The 16,978-nt window shown below is 47.3% G+C and overlaps 1 protein-coding gene across 1 annotated transcript in view; it reads right to left on the bottom strand.

Moving 5' to 3' along the window:
- The window catches only part of thada (THADA armadillo repeat containing), a 57,060-nt gene extending 40,082 nt beyond the window's left edge, over positions 1-16,978 (bottom strand). The window contains exons 1-26 of the mRNA XM_083695898.1: positions 16,854-16,978; positions 16,660-16,744; positions 16,388-16,497; positions 16,109-16,239; positions 15,247-15,395; positions 14,718-14,750; positions 14,517-14,565; positions 13,962-14,155; positions 13,542-13,636; positions 12,907-13,130; positions 11,974-12,686; positions 11,695-11,849; positions 11,331-11,486; positions 11,105-11,212; positions 10,819-10,942; positions 10,574-10,719; positions 10,212-10,443; positions 9,858-9,993; positions 9,587-9,723; positions 9,234-9,389; positions 8,648-8,808; positions 3,138-3,247; positions 1,567-1,699; positions 675-797; positions 303-425; positions 56-147 (exon numbers count right to left, since the gene is read on the bottom strand). Of these exons, the coding sequence (XP_083552024.1) occupies positions 56-147; positions 303-425; positions 675-797; positions 1,567-1,699; positions 3,138-3,247; positions 8,648-8,808; positions 9,234-9,389; positions 9,587-9,723; positions 9,858-9,993; positions 10,212-10,443; positions 10,574-10,719; positions 10,819-10,942; positions 11,105-11,212; positions 11,331-11,486; positions 11,695-11,849; positions 11,974-12,686; positions 12,907-13,130; positions 13,542-13,636; positions 13,962-14,155; positions 14,517-14,565; positions 14,718-14,750; positions 15,247-15,395; positions 16,109-16,239; positions 16,388-16,497; positions 16,660-16,732 (3,863 nt within the window). The 5' untranslated portion in view covers positions 16,733-16,744; positions 16,854-16,978. The remainder of the gene's footprint in view (positions 1-55; positions 148-302; positions 426-674; positions 798-1,566; positions 1,700-3,137; positions 3,248-8,647; positions 8,809-9,233; positions 9,390-9,586; positions 9,724-9,857; positions 9,994-10,211; positions 10,444-10,573; positions 10,720-10,818; positions 10,943-11,104; positions 11,213-11,330; positions 11,487-11,694; positions 11,850-11,973; positions 12,687-12,906; positions 13,131-13,541; positions 13,637-13,961; positions 14,156-14,516; positions 14,566-14,717; positions 14,751-15,246; positions 15,396-16,108; positions 16,240-16,387; positions 16,498-16,659; positions 16,745-16,853) is intronic.

The following is a 16,978-nucleotide window of genomic DNA, read 5'->3' as shown; positions in this document are numbered from 1 at the left end:
AAGAGAGATCTCCACTCACACGCGCGCGCACACACACACACACACACACACACACCTGTTCTTTTTGGAGTGCTCGTCCTTCCCTTTCTTCACCCCAAAGATGCGTGTGATAAGGGTACTGAAGAGAAGCGTGGAGGAGTTCCTCACCTGAAAGAGAGAGGGAGGGAGTGGGAGAAGATGACGAGACAGGGTAGAATAGGGTGGAAGTGAGTTTGTGCATTCAGTAACGATTAACACGATGTACAGTATGAGTGACAGAGAGAGATGAGGAGGAGGAGGGGAATTATGGTGGGAGGACTCACAGCCCAGATGGGGGAGGTGAAGCCCAGAACAGCCGCCTGCATTCCTTCAGAGACAAACGGGACGATGTTCTCCCCCAGACGAGTGTCTCTGTACAAAGCCCTCAGGATGTTCAGAGCATGCACCTGGAGTGACGGAGGGAAGAGAGAGAGAGAGAGAGAGAGAGAGAGAGAGAGAGAGAGAGAGAGAGAGAGAGAGAGAGAGAGAGAGAGAGAGAGAGAGAAAGACAGAGAGAAAGAGACAGAGAGACAAACAGACAGTCAGAGACAGACACAGACAGACAGACACATAAATCGCTTAATGACTGCTTGGTCGGTGAAAGAGACACATTGATACACACTCATGGCAAGTGTCAGGCTTCAGTAGCAGCGAACCTGCGAGACAGTACTGTTCTCTGTGTGTCTGTCAGGAGAGACTAGGGCCAGGGCCGTCAGCTCTCTCATAGTCATCTTCAACAGGCTGCAGCTAGACGACTTGGGCTCGGAGGAGAGCAGGGCCTGGGTAGTAAAGGACACAGACACAGACACACAGACACACACACACACACACACACACTATTATGTGCTGTACAAGTACTATAAACTTTACCATCATAGGATGCCCATGATTCGGTAGACTTGCAGCATAAAAGAAAGCAGAATGCGGAGTAGCGAAGATAACAGACAGACAAAGAGAGACAGAGAGATTACCGGACAAAGCAAACAGAACTGGCTTTGTTCAATGACATCATCAGAGTGCGCCAGCCTGGCCCGGCCGGTGTGCTGCCTGGCTACTGAGAGTGTTGATGAGAGACAGCTGTGTATCTGGCCTGGAGGCTGGGGGCTGGGAGGGGCAGGGCTGGTTCCTCTGATGTGTCCCAGGTCGGCCCAGGCTAGCAGGAGGCCAGCAGCAGCACAGCAGCCAGCCTTTTTCCAGATCTTACCTCAGGAATGCACAAGCCTGCCAAGGTGTTGACTTCAGCCTGTCTGTCTCTCTGTCTCTCTGTCTCCATAATGAAGAGTGTAAGCGAGAGGCACATTGTTGAGGTGTGTGGTGTGTGTGCCATTGGTAAGAGCAAGGGGGTCAGCGAGAAGACTGAGAGAGCACGGGTGGGGGGGTGGGGGTACGTGAGATAGATAGAGAGAGAGAGAAAGAGAGAGAGACATGCTAAATACTACAGAGACACTGCTTCTCAGAGCGAGCAAGCAAGCACACACACACGACACACTGAGAAACACACAGTACCTACCCACACACACCGACACACACACACACACACACACACACCTGGATGTAGAAGGGAATGCCTGCGCTGCGGCGCGTAGCACACAGTTTGGATGAAGGGTCGCTGGACTTGACCTCCTGCAGGACCTCTGAGAGCCAGCGCACAGGCAGCTGCTGCAGGGTCCTGCTTCCGCTCCTAAAACGCATACACACAGGAGTTAAAGGTCACAGAACACACTCCTGAGAGGTTCCCAATGCCATGGCCCACTTTTCACACACACCCTTTTTTACCTCAAGGAGATCTGATGAACAGGGATGTCAAAAACATTATCTCTCTCAAACACACACACACACACACACACACCCAACCTCAATACAATATTTAAATTGTATTGATGATTGAATAAAGAATGAATATAAATTGAGTGTACAGTACAGTAGTTTTGTTCTAAAAGGTTATCAAACAACAAATCTTTCAAACATGGATTATATAGTGGTTGTTGTTGCCTGGTAGTTGAGATGGACATGAATTAAATAAATATTGGACATATAAACATATGCACACTAGTATGAAAGTGTACACACACACACACACACACACACACACACACACACATACGGGGGCAGCTCAGACTGCAGGGGAGGAATGTGCCCTCCTGTTATGAAAGGAGCTGCTGTTTTACGAGGGGCAGTGGACCAAGGAGGCCAGATCAAACAATCCACTGTGGAGGACAGGCAAAGGGCAAGGCCATCGATATAAACAGCCCCACACACACACACAGGCCAGATCTGTCTCTCACACTCACACACACCAGAAACAAAACCAAAAGCTTCAAAAGGCAGTAGTTAAGCACCCCACAATCAACACCCCATAACCAAACTCTGTGCACCATCCAGCTTGCTGTTTCCAGCCCAGCGTGCTCGCTCCTAACACGGGCGCAGCACACTCTCCTACACGCCCACCACCCACTAGAACATTCCCCTCATCAAATCACACAGGCATGCACTTGGAAAGTATTTCTGAACATCATCTGTATTTACGAAGTGTTACTAGCACTACAGTACAGTCAAAACACAGAGACCTTCCTCTCAGGCATCATCCCAAACCTTAGTGAAGGGAAGGAAGACTGATAAGAAAAATTACTTCATGAATGGTACATTTTTGGGGGGATATTTCAGTTTGCGATTCAGTTCCAGAAGCAATGCATTTTCACACTGTATACTTTAAAAGTTTGTAAATAATGGCTGTCATCTCATGGACATCATTAAAAGTGAAGTTTACAGTTTAATATAGATTTATATTATTATTATTTATAATTATAATATAGACAATTTACTGTATATGCATCCCTGTGGAAGCATACTGAGTATGACCTGTGTTTTTGAGAAACTCACTGAGAGTGTGAGTGTAGACACGGAAAATGTTGCTCCTCAAAAAAGACAGAATCCAATCCATAATGAATTTCTTTCACCAGCAGTTCAGGGCCTTGTGATGGAGGTCAGGAGGAACAAGTATGTAGCCCTGTAGCCAAGTTCAACAGCCTCCCTCTGCACTAACAACAAAGAGAGGCCCAATCAGACGAGGGCATAGAGAGAGACACCCAAGACACACACATACTTGCACACACACTCACCTGCACAGCATTTCAGTGAGGCGCACAAAGCCCACGTAGGCCAGCTCAAATGCCCCCCGGTGACGAGACTGCAGGAGCTGCTGGCGGAAGTAAAGGCCTACCCCCTCCACCTGACACCACCAGAGAGAGAGAGATAAAGGAATTGGAGAGGTACATGGGGACACAATACATTAGTCTGACCCACTTCATGGGTGACATGTTACACGGTGTAGCTTTTGTCATCTAACTTATGCTCTTATGAAATGTGACCCACAATAAACAAGTGCATTCACATAAGGAGGTTGACACAATGACACACAACATAATGAGCATCCTAAGTAAAACCTCCCTGATGAATAAGCAAAACACATCATCATCTCAGTTTTCCAAGAAGTAAATACCCCCCATAAGTATTGGAAAGAGGAAGCATTGTTTTCTTTTAGCTCTATACTCCAATGGAGGTTACTCCATTTGCGCAGGCATAAGAGAGGTGTCAATGTCTAGTATTGATTCTAGGCTTTGCATTTGCCTTTGGAGTCTGCTATTGGTGTCTGTCAACACGAGGACCAAGGAGACTTCAATGAATGTCAAGGAAACCATTATGACGCTGAAATATCAGAAAAATCAATCAGAAACATAGCCAAAACCTTAGACTTACCAAAATCAACAGTTTGTAACATGATTAAAAAATAAAGAAAGCACTTTTGAGCTCAGCTATCGCAAACAGGCTGGTAGGCCAACGAAGACTTCTAACAGTGGATGACCAAAGAATGCTCACCATAATTAAGAAAAAAAAAAAGAAAACGACTGTCCCACAGATCAGGAACACTCTCCAGGAGTGTCAGAGAATGTGTCAGAGAATACCATCCACAGAATACGTCACCAGCCGAACTACAGAGGCTTCACTGAAAGGTGCAAACCACTATTTATCCTCAAAAAGGATGGTCAGGTAACCTTACCTAAAAAGCCTGCAGAGGTCTGGAAAAAAAGTTGTGTAGAAAGATAAGATGAATATTATCATGTACCAGAGTGATTGCAACAGGAAAGTTTGGAGAAAAAAGGATCTGCCCACGATTAAGAGCATACCACCTTATCTGTGAAACATGGTGGAGGGGCTGCTATGGTTTGGGCATGTATAGCTGCCACAAGAACTGGCTCACTTGTCTTAATTGATGATGTTACTGCTGACAAGTGTACAGAACATCTCATCTGCTCGAGTACAAGCAAATGCCTCCAAATTCATTGGATGGCGCTTCATCATACAGCAAGACAATGACCCCAAACATACTGCCATAGCAATAGCTAAAGTTTTCAGGGTCAAAATGCGCAAAATTCTCCTTTAAGCAATAGTGTTATAAAGATAATGTATAAAGATAATGTACAGCCATCCCACTGGAGTGCCTGTAGTTAGTCAACATCAGGGTGTATTCCAGGTGAGGGTAGGGCGGAGCAGGCTGAGGCATTCTGCCCTGTTATTACGCTGTGGCATCATTACCACAGGCTGGGCTGTGGATCTGTGCCAGTCTGGGGTGGCACAGAGGGCACAGGGAGGGGTGGGCAGAGCCCTGTGTGAACGGAGGCCCGCCACCAGGCCAGGGGTGCTTCTAGAGTTTCAAAATGTGGTTGGATTACATCACACAACGCCTTATTCCTGATCCCCCTCGAAAGCCTGAGATTTAGACGGGCATCTTTTAATATGGCCCTGAGAGAAGTACCTTTCTCTCTCCTTTCTGCATGTTTACAGCCAACCCTCTCCCACCAACCAAAAGTCTTCACTTAACCCAGGGTCTCCAAGCAAACACAATGACTGGCCTATCAATCCAACAGACCCCATGGACCCAAGCAGCCTGAGGCGCCCAGAGTTAGATACGATAATACTTTACCAAACTGATCATGGAAATACCAAGCCCATGACTAGCATGTCATGTCCACTCTCAACCCTATGTCCAGAGTGCGCCGCGAGGCCAGAGCTGACCTCATTGTAGTAAAAATGGAGTAGAAGTCAGAGGGAAGGAGAGGGCAGCGGTTGGGGCAGTGGTGCGGTGCCGTGGCTGGCTGCAGTGTAGGGCGCCTATTTAGAGCGCCGTTGGTGTAATCGTTAAAACACTCAAGCTTCCTGGGGGGACTTTATTTAGACAGCACTTCCTGTTTGCAACGCGCCCATTTCCCAGAAAACTTCCATGTGTGGAGAGAAGTTTCCCAACTCTGCAGTGGGACTAGCTAATTACACGGGGCTGTGTCAGTGACCCAAATAGCAGCCTTTCCTCCAGTTGGCTTCACTGGTCGGCGGGTAAAAGTCTTAACCGTGAGGGCTGCTGCTGATGCCACAAGAGTTGTTGTTCTTGTTGTTGTTGTTGTTGTTCTTGATTCCACTGACTGGAACCCCGTACAGGCTGAAGTGAAACATTGACTTGGTGCATTTAGTACAACAGCAGCTGGGAAACTACAGCTGGGGTCAGGGGTCAGGTGAGAGTGTGATGGACCACAGATACATCCCAGACCACCACAGAACACTAACTCGTGCAGAGACACCTTAGGGGCCATTCCTGAAAGCAGGATCAATGAGTTAGCCTGCTAACTCTGTTAAATATCCGGAAAGAACTTCAAGGCATATTGATACTCCCAACAACCCATATTCAAGTTTAGCCATCTTAACAAACCAGACATCAAGAGATGTATCTGATTTTTTTGTGTGTTTATTTTTTTAAGTTAACTGACTAATTTAGCGACCCTGCTCTCTGGAGCCTCAGACAACAGGCAGAAAATCATGCATAAATAATAGGCATAGACAAATGTATAAACAATGTTTTTTGATCACAGTGGAGTGACACCAAAGCAGCTCTCCATTCAGGCTAGGCCAAACAAACAATTGAGCTGTGAAACCCTGGAGGACGTTAGATTCACATCAGTGCCCTGGTGGTCTCTCTCACAAACACACACACACACACACACACACAAAGGTAGTGGAGAGGGAGAAGGACAGACATAGAGCAGGGTTCTCCCCAAAAGAATGTAAGAGTGGCACTGTGCCACACTATGAACTTGGCAGCTCCACTATGTACTTTCAAGGCAAATTAAAATATATATTGAGTAATGATAGAGTAACTCACAACTCAGATCGGCAATGAAATCAAATCAATGAAAGCGTTATGATGTTCCTCAGTGAATTACATTTTAGCTGTATTTTTTGCACATTTTCACATGGAGAAACACAAGTCGGGTTTTGATAATGCAATCCAGCGCCACGCTGTTCAGACATCCTGGGGGGAGAACCCTGTATAGACATATGGAGAGATTACTAGACAACTGTGGTATATTACTGTCTGTCATGTACTGGACCGGTACTATAAACTTGACCATCATATGATGCCCATGATTCAGTAGAATGGAGGCATAAAAGAAAGCAGAACAACACAAAGTAGCAAAGATAACACACACACACACACACACACACACACACACACACACACACACAGAGTGTGACATCACCAGGGCCAGGGAGTACTCCCACAAATCACGAATATGTATCCGAGAAACCCTCCCGGAACGAAAACGCTCCATCTCCTGTGCTCTGTTTACCGTCTCTGTCTCCATCTGTGGCCTTGGCCGCCGTGAATATGGAGAATTAAACGCCATCGCCACTCTGACTAACTGTTACTGTTGCCATGGCGAGGAACGGAACATCTGCCACGTTGCCGGGGCAATGGAAACGCAAAACAGGTCACTGGCGAAGGCCATGGGAGGTTGACGGCACGAGTGTTGGAAAGATCTCCTGCTGTCATAAATGCGCACACAAACACACGTACTACTTACTGGCTGTGCCATCACTGTGGGGGCTGGAGGGTGTCAGTATGTGCACCCACTCTACAAACAGAACTGGACTGCATGCACCATACTGACATCTACAAACACCACCACACAATAGACAGGGAAGAGATTAAGTGAGGGAAGAGTAGAGTAAAAGAGGGGCGGAGAAATGGATATCATCAGGTAGAGGAGGAAAAGCCCAGGGTCTCAGGGCAGGTTTTCATATTACATCGCCGCGCCAGATGTCAAGGTAACCTGTGACAGGGGTGACATCATCTCTCAACTCCAGCCCATCTGTTGGAGCGATGATGTCGCCAGCAGTGCTGGGGCAGGCAATTGGAAGATGACTGAACTGTGGTGTCAATCATTTCTCAGACACCACCTAAGAGACTTCCTTTAAGGGGCTTAGGTCACCCCAGACATACACCAACTAACAGCATCTACATCCTTCCTACCTCTTCTACGGATACTCTTCTTTCCATTTCGCTCAAATGGGTATAGACACACAGCAGACAGAGAAGCAGAGTGATACACACTGGCAACACGCAGCCAAACCCACTTAGCAGTATACTTCCTTGTTAACGCTCATGTAGCTGTATTTAAAAAGGTGAAAAATCAATGTTGACAGCTAAAACCGCTGGACCGCTTGCTCTCAAATAAAAAGGGGGGGAGGTCCTACCTTTTTTGTGCCCACCACCTTTTCCACAATGACTTTACGATGGCTGAAACTATTTCTATGACCTCCCAAACACATGCAGGTACCGCATAAAAAAGTAACTAATCTTTCAATGCTGCTGGGACGAGGATTTAACACACCTTGCTGACAAGTATATGGAATAAAATAAGGGAAAGCGATCTATACCCAGACGGGTGAATTTCTTGTGGAATGTTACTATATTATTAATGTTTAAAAGGTAAATGCTCTTAAATGGAGGCAAATTCGTAAAAATAAACATTCAGATTTAAGTAATGTCATGTCTGATTTTCCAAAGAACGTACAGTTTGCAAACATAGTTGAAATATAGGACCTGGCATAATGATTTAAAATAAATGGGCATTTTAAGTAAACACCCATCGCTGAATAGGCAAGAGAAGTTGAAAACAAGTAGTAAACAACCATCACTTCTTTTCTAAAAACACAAGATATCCTCAGATGATGTAGTGAATACATAGTGAAGAAATGTAATAAAATGTGACACTGAATTTAGAACCTTCATGACAACCAACAGTGCCTAAATTACATAGATTGTTTTGGTTCTAGATGTACCATGGTTTATGCACCATAATTCAATCAATATTTGATGGATTTTGAAAATTCCAAAACTATTTTGTATTTCACTCATGCTGACTCCAGACAGGCCATATATGCCTATGCAGGGGGGGTCTTAGCTGGATGCTTGTTTGTTGTGTTTACCGATTCAAGAGAGGGTGTAGTGGGGGAAGTGATTTGGAAAGAATGCAAGGGAACCGAGGCTGTTAAACAGCAGGTTGGCTTCACAATGAAAGCATGCCGCTAACTAGGGCGCATGCTAATGGAAGACGGTGCCAGCATGTTGTCTCACACACACAGACTCACAGTAAACATCCCTAAACACTACCTTAACGCCCGTTATATCCACACTGGGCTGACTGCAGGTCTGTGTGTGGATGTAAACAACAACATATATAAAAGTGTATAAAAGATTTCCTTTGAGGGTGTGTGTGTGTGTGTGTGTGTGTCTCACCTGCTCCTCGGTGATGAGCCCCTTTTGGGTGTGTGTGTCTGGGGTCTGGAGGGGGAGGCTCTGACACACTTGTCCCAGCAGCATGGACACCTCCTTCATACTCCTCCAACAACACACCAATACCATCTGGGCTGTCACCCTATAGCCCTCACCACTGGCACCTACAAAACACACACACACACTTTATTACTCCATTTCACTATCAATCAAACTCATAGCCAAATACACTACACTACAATCAAACCAATGGAATGTGTCTTCTCTACTCAACCTCTAATGTTATCATCTTTTTTGCTTAGGCTATTAGGAGTGATAGATTTGAAGCTTTAGTTGCTGTGTCTACTGTAGGATAATGTGTGTCTACCAAGAGTGTATGTGTGTGTGTGTGTGTGTGTGTGTGTGTGTGTGTGTGTGTGTGTGTGTGTGTGTGTGTGTGTGTGTGTGTGTGTCAGTCAGAGGCAAAGAGCAGTTTAACACTGACCTCCTCAGGACACCATGAGTACTGCAGCCACAGCCTCAAACCAAACACAGCAGAGGCACAAACCTGTACGTCCCTATTGTTAATGGGGGAGTGACTGGTGCTGACCTGTGCTGCCCTGATGTGGTTTCTCTGTAGGTATTCCTGCTGGTCTGTCCTCTCCTCCTTCTGCCTGGATGTCCAGCTCTCGGGTGCTGGTGAAAAAGTCATTAGAGTCCCGAGGTTGGATCTCCTTGAGGATTCTCTGCAGACCAGCCGACCCCTCTGTGGAGAAGCACCACAAACACAGCTTTTTAAAATGTATTAATCAATTTATTTGTTTAACCTTTCATTTAAGCAGGTAGGTCAACTGAGAACCAATTCTCATTTCCAATGATAAACTTTAAACACACACACACACACACTCTGCCTCTCGGTCTATAAGACATCAGCACACTCTGAACCAATTGAAAGGTGCTGACCTGAGTCGCTATCCATGGGTATGAGGCCCTCAGGGGAGGAGCTCTGGACGACAGGGGAGACCACGTCAGACATTCTATAGGACACGGCGATGAGATCAGCTACCAGACTCCTCCAATGGCCTGTCAGAGTCAGATGCCTAGATACACCAGATGAACAAAACACAACACACTAAATATACAGGGGAAGCTAACTTCTAGCAGGTGTCAGTTTTAGGGTGTTTGATTGATTGAGTGTGTGTGTGTGTGTGTGTGTGTGTGTGTGTGTACCTACCCAGTATTGAGCTGCTGTAGTGCAGCGGTGATGCAGTGGGCTCTGCCGTACAGAGGGTAGGAGGCTGCAGCCAGGAGGAGGGACGACTCAGCCTTCACCACCTCAGCCTTTAGACACAGCAGCAAGAAGTGGACCACTGGAACACAGAAACACAGAAGAACTCACACTACACTCAGAAACTAATTTGCAATCACTGCTGGAATTGTATAGTGCATAAGGTAGCTGATGTGTGGGGAGTTTAGAACTAGAATTACTTTATTTTTCCCCGAAGGAACTACGTTTGTGGTGCAGTCACAGATATCAGAGAGTTTGCACTATATTACAGCAAAACTATTGCTTTCATTATATGATTACCAGCGAGAGTGTTCGTCTCCAAGGTGAGGGCCTCAGTAGCCTGGGGCAGGGCTGCAGCAGGAGGCTGGAAGGAAAGGCCCTGCTCCTGGGCACAATGCAACAGGGCCTGGGGCAGGGCAGGCTGGTGAAGGAGCAGGTTGAGGAGGTGGGCAGCCGAGACACTGTCAAAGGGCTTGGTGCTGGTGCTGAGGTCCAGAGCTGCCCGTAGTAGAGGCTGCATCATTTCTGGCTCCTAACAGGGAGTAATAGTGTCATAGAAATTGAATAGAATCTAGAAATTATATTTCTATATACAGCATGCTAAGCTAACCTTGTGCTATTCCTTCCTGGCTGACACAAAAACAGACACTCATCTGACTTACCTGCAGCCCAACGGCCGCTGGAGGGAGTTGCCGTAGCAACTCCGAAGCCAGCTGCTTGACCTCCAGGAAGTTGCTGGCCACGCAGTGGAGGACATTCTGAGCGTGTGCAAAGGTCACCACATCTCCCAGAGCAAAGACATCAGGCTCTAAGACAAAGACAGAAAGAGACAGAGACAGAGAGCGATAAGACCACTCCTCTGATGATGATGATGATGATGAAGATGAGGAGGTGAGAGGGTGTGTACCTGTACTGAAGGTGAAGAGTTGGGCCAGCGCGCCCAGCAGGTGCAGGGCAGTCAGACAGGTGGAGAAGGAGGCCCCAGGATGCAGCACCACCAGCAGGCTCATCAACAGCCAGCGCAAGAACTCCTGATCACACCATGCACGCGCACACACACACACACACACACACACACACACACACACACACACACACACACACACACACACACCTTTAGTGGTCATTTTCTGCTCCCTGCCAACCCGATTACCTCCCTCGTTTGTCTAGCAGAGATGCTGTTGTTTGTGCACCTTGTATGTGTCCAGTGTGTGTTGGTCTCTCTCCCTCTTCCCCTGGTCTCTCTCCTGGCCCAGTCGCCTCTGCAGCAGCTGACCACTCTCCTTCACTCTGCCCAGGAGCTTAACATACAGAGGGGCAAAGTGAAAACCTCACAGAAATGCCACAACGTACATATGTGCGTGCGTGTGTGAGTGCGTGCGTGCGTGAGTGCGTGCGTGCGTGCGTGCGTGCGCTGACCTTCTTGAGCAGGCTGATAGTCAGTTGCCTGACTCCTGGTGATTGGCTGTTCAAGCTGGAGGGCAGGAAGTGTTGAAGCAGGTCAATTTCCTGTGCGGTCAGAACCTCTGTGCTGCGATGGCTCTCACACACCAATCCAAGAGCGTCCATCCGCACCTAAGGAGACAAAGAATGATGTCATCAACACGCACGCACACACGTATCATTTCAACTACAATATTGCTTGTGTTTTGAAGACAACTGCAGAGCTCTTGCATGACCAGCCAGCCAGGAGTGGCTGCACAATCTCACAAAGACAGCTTGCGGGAAAAGTGGTAACTATTTTCTAAATGTACATGTACAAAGTATGCACATCTCTCCGTACCTGATCATGCTTGTGTACCAGCGCCTGGCGGAGCAGAGAGAGGGGTACCAGTCCCCCCAACAGTCTCTCCTCTGACGAAGGGACCACCCCCTGGGCCTTCGCCGCTCGCAAACACGTCATCAGAGCCCCCACAGTACCCCTACTGCCTGGGGGGCCTACAAACACATAAAGACAACACTAGAGACACACACCAGAGGATACAACATACAAACCAACACCATTCCTTTATGCATTTGGTGTTTTTTAAGTAAAGGTGTGTGTGTGTGTGTGTGTTTCTACCTGCGTTGCATAGCGGGTTGTCCTGCAGGGCCTGTACCATGTGAGCCAGACTAGAGGGGCTGCAACGTAGCAGCTTAGGCAGGAAATAGTCCAGGATGTACGTGGTCTGGTCAAGCCGAGCTCGGCACAGCACCTGGAGCAGGGGGGTCACCCACGTCTGGTGCCAGCTTTCCATCCACCGCTCTGTGCCACCCTTTCCAGTGCCAGCCAGCTCTGCCTTGTGGCTGACAAACAGCTTCTCCAGGAGGTCACTGGCATATGGGGCCAGGTTCTGATCTCCCATCAGAGCCAGCAGACGGGAGGGCAGCCGGGGGTCAAGAGCCAGCAGGTAGCCAGCCCCCTGGAGCTCCACCAGGCAGGCCAGGGAGCCATACTTCCCCCTCACATGACACTCCAGGCCCAGCAGGCTGTGGGTCAGCTCTGTGATGTAGGGGTCCGTGGTGGGCTCTGAGACAGAGGGACAGTTGGTCCGCAGGTGGAGGAGGAGGAGATTCTTGAAGAGGGAGCGCGTCTGGTGGCGGACCCCGTCCAGGGGGTGTTCCCAGTGAGCATAAACGTGCTCCAGGAGACGTCCCTGGAGCTCTGAGCCCCCCTGGAGGGAGCCTCGCAGGCCCGCGGTACAGGGCTCCTCCCCCTGCAGGCTGTCTAGGGCAGCAACGCTCCATAGGGTCAACACACGGGCTACCACCATGGCTGTGCTTGACTCCTTCACACTACACACACAGAGACAGAGCAGACAGACAGACCACAGTACTTTTGTCAACTTCAAAGCACTAAATGGATGATGTTGTTAACAGCACATGATAACAGGGCATGATAACACTTTAGTATGTAGGTGTGATGTAATGTGCAGTGTGTGTGTGTATGTGTGTGTGTGTGTGTGTGTGTGTGTGTGTGTGTGTGTGTGTGTGTGTGTGTGTGTGTGTGTCTGACCTGGTGTCTAGTGCCAGCAGTGTTCGAGGCACCAGCAGCAGCAGTTGTTCCCACTGTGGCCCCTGAGTGGCCCCTCTCCAATTCAGCATGGCCAAGGCCCCGTGGCACAGGTAGAGGGACACAGCCGCCGCACGCCCGCTCTCATACAGCCCTGCACAGCTCTGCCTCAGCCACAGGGGGGCAACATCGCCTCCCCACTCTGAGCCCTGGAGCAAACCTGACACCTGGACATACAAGCATACAGTCAGGCATACAGACAGGCATACAGACAGGCACGCAAACAGGCATGCAGACAAGCTGAAAGACACATCCAAGTCTAAGGACTAGACTTCTACTCATCAACTCCGGGAAATAGAGGAACATTGTGGCTCAGTTGGTAGAGCATGGCTCTAGCAATACTTAGGTTGTGGTTTCAAGTCCCATCAGGACCATACGTACAAAAGCATTATGCACCCACTGTATTATAAGTCGCTTCGTGGCATACATTATACACATAGAAAAAGTATCAATAAAAGTTCTGCAACTGAAAGCTCCAATCATTATCAATGAACAATGAAATAGAAGTGCAATTTCAATGGATGGTTTTGTCCAGGGCGTGAGAGACAGGAGGACTATGAGCTGCTGCAGCCACTCACCACTGCGGCCAGATCATCTCCGCTCCCCATGGCAGACCTGGTCAACAGGACCACTGCCATACCAGCGGTGCTCTGGACTGACTGGACAAAGTCCTCTGCAGTAGGGAGATACAGAGAGAACTGTATGTCAGTAGAAAGAGGGGAATTCTACCAACCAAAACTCTGGATGAACACATTTCCTTTTTATTGAGCAGAGCTGGGCAAAACACATATTTGAAATGCTTTCAAATATTTTAAAAACTTGAGATGTGCTTTTTTTTTAGCTAGCCTTACATGCAGTTTGCCTTTCTGAGACTAGTCCATTGCTTCCATTGTGCATGACAATTTATGTCAAGCACACCTCAAGTTATTTTTCAAATATTTAAAACCATTTCAAATAAGTATTTTTCCCAGGTCTGTTATAGAGTTAGCTGTTCTTACCGTCTGTGAGGATGTGTGTGTAGCAGTCCAGTAGCCCAGTGAAGGTCCGCTGCAGGGTGCAGTGAGGCTGGGCTGCCTGTAGGGCAGCTCTGATGGGCTCCTGGGATCTCTGCACCACCAACATGGAGGTTTTGACCACAGCTAGACAAGAGTGCATGAGCTGGGCCTGAGCCACATGACGACCCGCAAGACCACTGGGAGGACAGCAGGGAGCGGCAGACACACATCAGTCAATCAGAGGGTGCACATCAGTGTTAAATCATTGTGTGCATTATCATCAATTGGGTTTGACAAGAGACACATTGAACATGTTGCCAGTCCCACTTGGGTATTACATTTCTGAACATGGATGTGTTCAGTCTCTCTCTAAACTCATTGTAAACTCACTCAATGAAGCATCTCGGCAGATGTCTTTTATGATCCTAGCAACGTTTAGTTATCCTAGCACATTTTCGGATCCTGCACCTAGGGTTTTAGATGATTGTATATAATGGCTAATGTGCTCAGAGGCCACAATCAACTCCCCTGAAGACTCTCAAAGGTTGGCTTTCTTACCTGTTGATTTGCATGTATTCATTCAAAGCCTTCTGGAGGAACTGGAGCACTGGAGAAAACAATAAAGTGCAGAGAGTCAAATGATCCACCTTTAAAAAAGGGAATTCAGCTACATTACATTAGTTGCACCCAGAACACAGACAGAGACCACCACTACATTCCTGACAGTAGGGCCTGATTAAAACCTGAAAAGAAACTTACCCTCTGGCAGCAAATGCTGTATACACCTCTCACCTGAAAATTAATAGAACAGAGCATAGTGAGGTACAGCTGGGATTATTTAATCAATCATTTGTTTATGAGTGCAAAAAATGCTATAATGATTTTTTCACTTTTAAGGAACTGAAATCACCATTTGACAGACACAGTCACTGTGTCACAATAGTCTCTCCTCTATTCCTTGCATCCTCTCTCCTCAAACATTGGTGGACAACATATAAGATGATGAGGAGCCTTAGGTCTTCTCCTCCAATGTGTTTTGAGAACGAAGCGAGGAAGGAGGACAGGGAAGAGAGGACAGACTATTGTAACGCAAATAATAAATAATAATAATAAATAAAATAAAATAAAATAAAAATAAATAAATAAAAATAATAAAAATAATAAATGTAAAGTTCGGAGTGGTAAGTCAAGATTGCAGGAACAGTACACACAAGCCTTGACAACGTAGAATAAGGGACACAGCCTAAGCAGGACAGGTGAATGAGTAAGCAGGAGATTCTATACGCACCGAGGGGGAACCCATCTAGGCAAGATGTGATGGAGCCTATGAGGTGTTGGTAACGTTCTGAGCCTACTGTGGACAGACAGTCAGACAGGCACACAGACAGACAACCGACAGTCCTCTCCTGCAGCCAGTCTGGTACTGAGCCCAGCGCACTGCAAAGATAAATGTAAGAGACGTAGACTGTGAGTGTGGGTGTCACATCATGTTATCACTTAATTAGTTAACGTTACCCGGTGAGGCTTTTTGTTTCGTGTCTATCATGGGAATCCTCCCTCCCCTTATACTACTGGTAACTGAAACAATACATCTGTGTCACGTTTGAAACCACACTTTCATGGTTGAAGGTGCAGCCGTTATTTAGTTTGGAAATGTACACCAAAAATAGCATAGATTGTTTGGTGAGGCAGCCAGCTGAGCCACTCACATTTCACATTAAACGAAATGGATGTGTTACCCACAGCTGGGCAACTGTATGTTTTTTAACCTAATGACTCGGCATGGTTATTTAGTGATATTTCAAAGCTACATAGCTATGTAGCCATTTCCCCTTGAAAAGTGATGATCACTTATTCATTTGTTATAATTTATGGAATGATGGCCTGTTGTACCAATATGATTGCCAGTGTAAAGAGGACAGGGTGGTCACCCCTCCCCCCCCCCCCTCACACACCCACCCCAAATAGATTGCCTAGTGTAAAGAGGACAGGGTGGTCACCCCCCCACACACACACACCCACCCCAAATATGTTTGCCTAGTGTACACATGTTTTAGCTCTTTTTTTTTGTAATCATGCACGTTTAAAAATGACGCCCCAGGACAAGTGTTGGTGAGGAGTAAGGTTGTGGTTGAGAGATAGGGAGGCACCTAGCACTGGCCCTGCGTAGGGGGTTCTTGGCCTGCAGCGTTGTGTAGATGAGGGCCAAGGTGTGAAGACACGTCTGCAGGAGAGCCCCATGGCACTCTTCTTCATTCAGCTCCTCAAACATGGCCCCGACCTGAAGAGAAATACAGCTCAGTAACAAAGCCATAACCCTAACCCCACCAGCATACCCACACAGCTGATACCCCTCTAGTGAGCTACTGTCAAACCCCATGTCGTCATCACTATCAACACAAACACCATCACAGTGAGTCCAAACTAACCTTCTTGACCAGCTGGATCTGTTGCACTGGGTCGGTCAGTGCCAGACAGTCCTGCAAGGTCTGAGCAAGCTGTCTGATGCTGCCTTCTCCTCCTTCTGCAGAGAGCAAGGCTGAGACACGCGCACACACACACACACACACACACACACACACACACACACACACACACACACACACACACACACACACACACACACACACACACACGAATCAATATAAGAAAAACAACACCTCACAAGTTATCCAGTAACACACCAATTCCATCAACTCACCTCTCAACTCTTGAAGTTTGTCACTGTCTAGGACCACAGCCTCCACTTTCACAGTTTTCTTCTTTACCACCATGATTCACCCTACCTGGAGAGCAGAAAGTCCATGAATGATGCACAGAAGCCCCCCAAAACCTCTCACTGTATCTCGCTCTCGCTCAGGAATTAAGTAGCTAATTTATCAAAACCTTACTTACCTAGATTTGAGTGACTTCACGTTTTGGAAGCAAGGTCCAGACTTTGTGATAAACATGCACAATCCCAATAATAACCTGATATCACACTTTTCTTAAACAGTGTGTTATAACTGCTGCTACCTAGC

This window comes from Argentina silus (genome assembly GCF_951799395.1).
Source record: "Argentina silus genome assembly, chromosome: X".
Lineage (NCBI taxonomy): Eukaryota > Metazoa > Chordata > Actinopteri > Argentiniformes > Argentinidae > Argentina > Argentina silus.
This window is presented reverse-complemented; position numbering and strand designations above follow the sequence as displayed.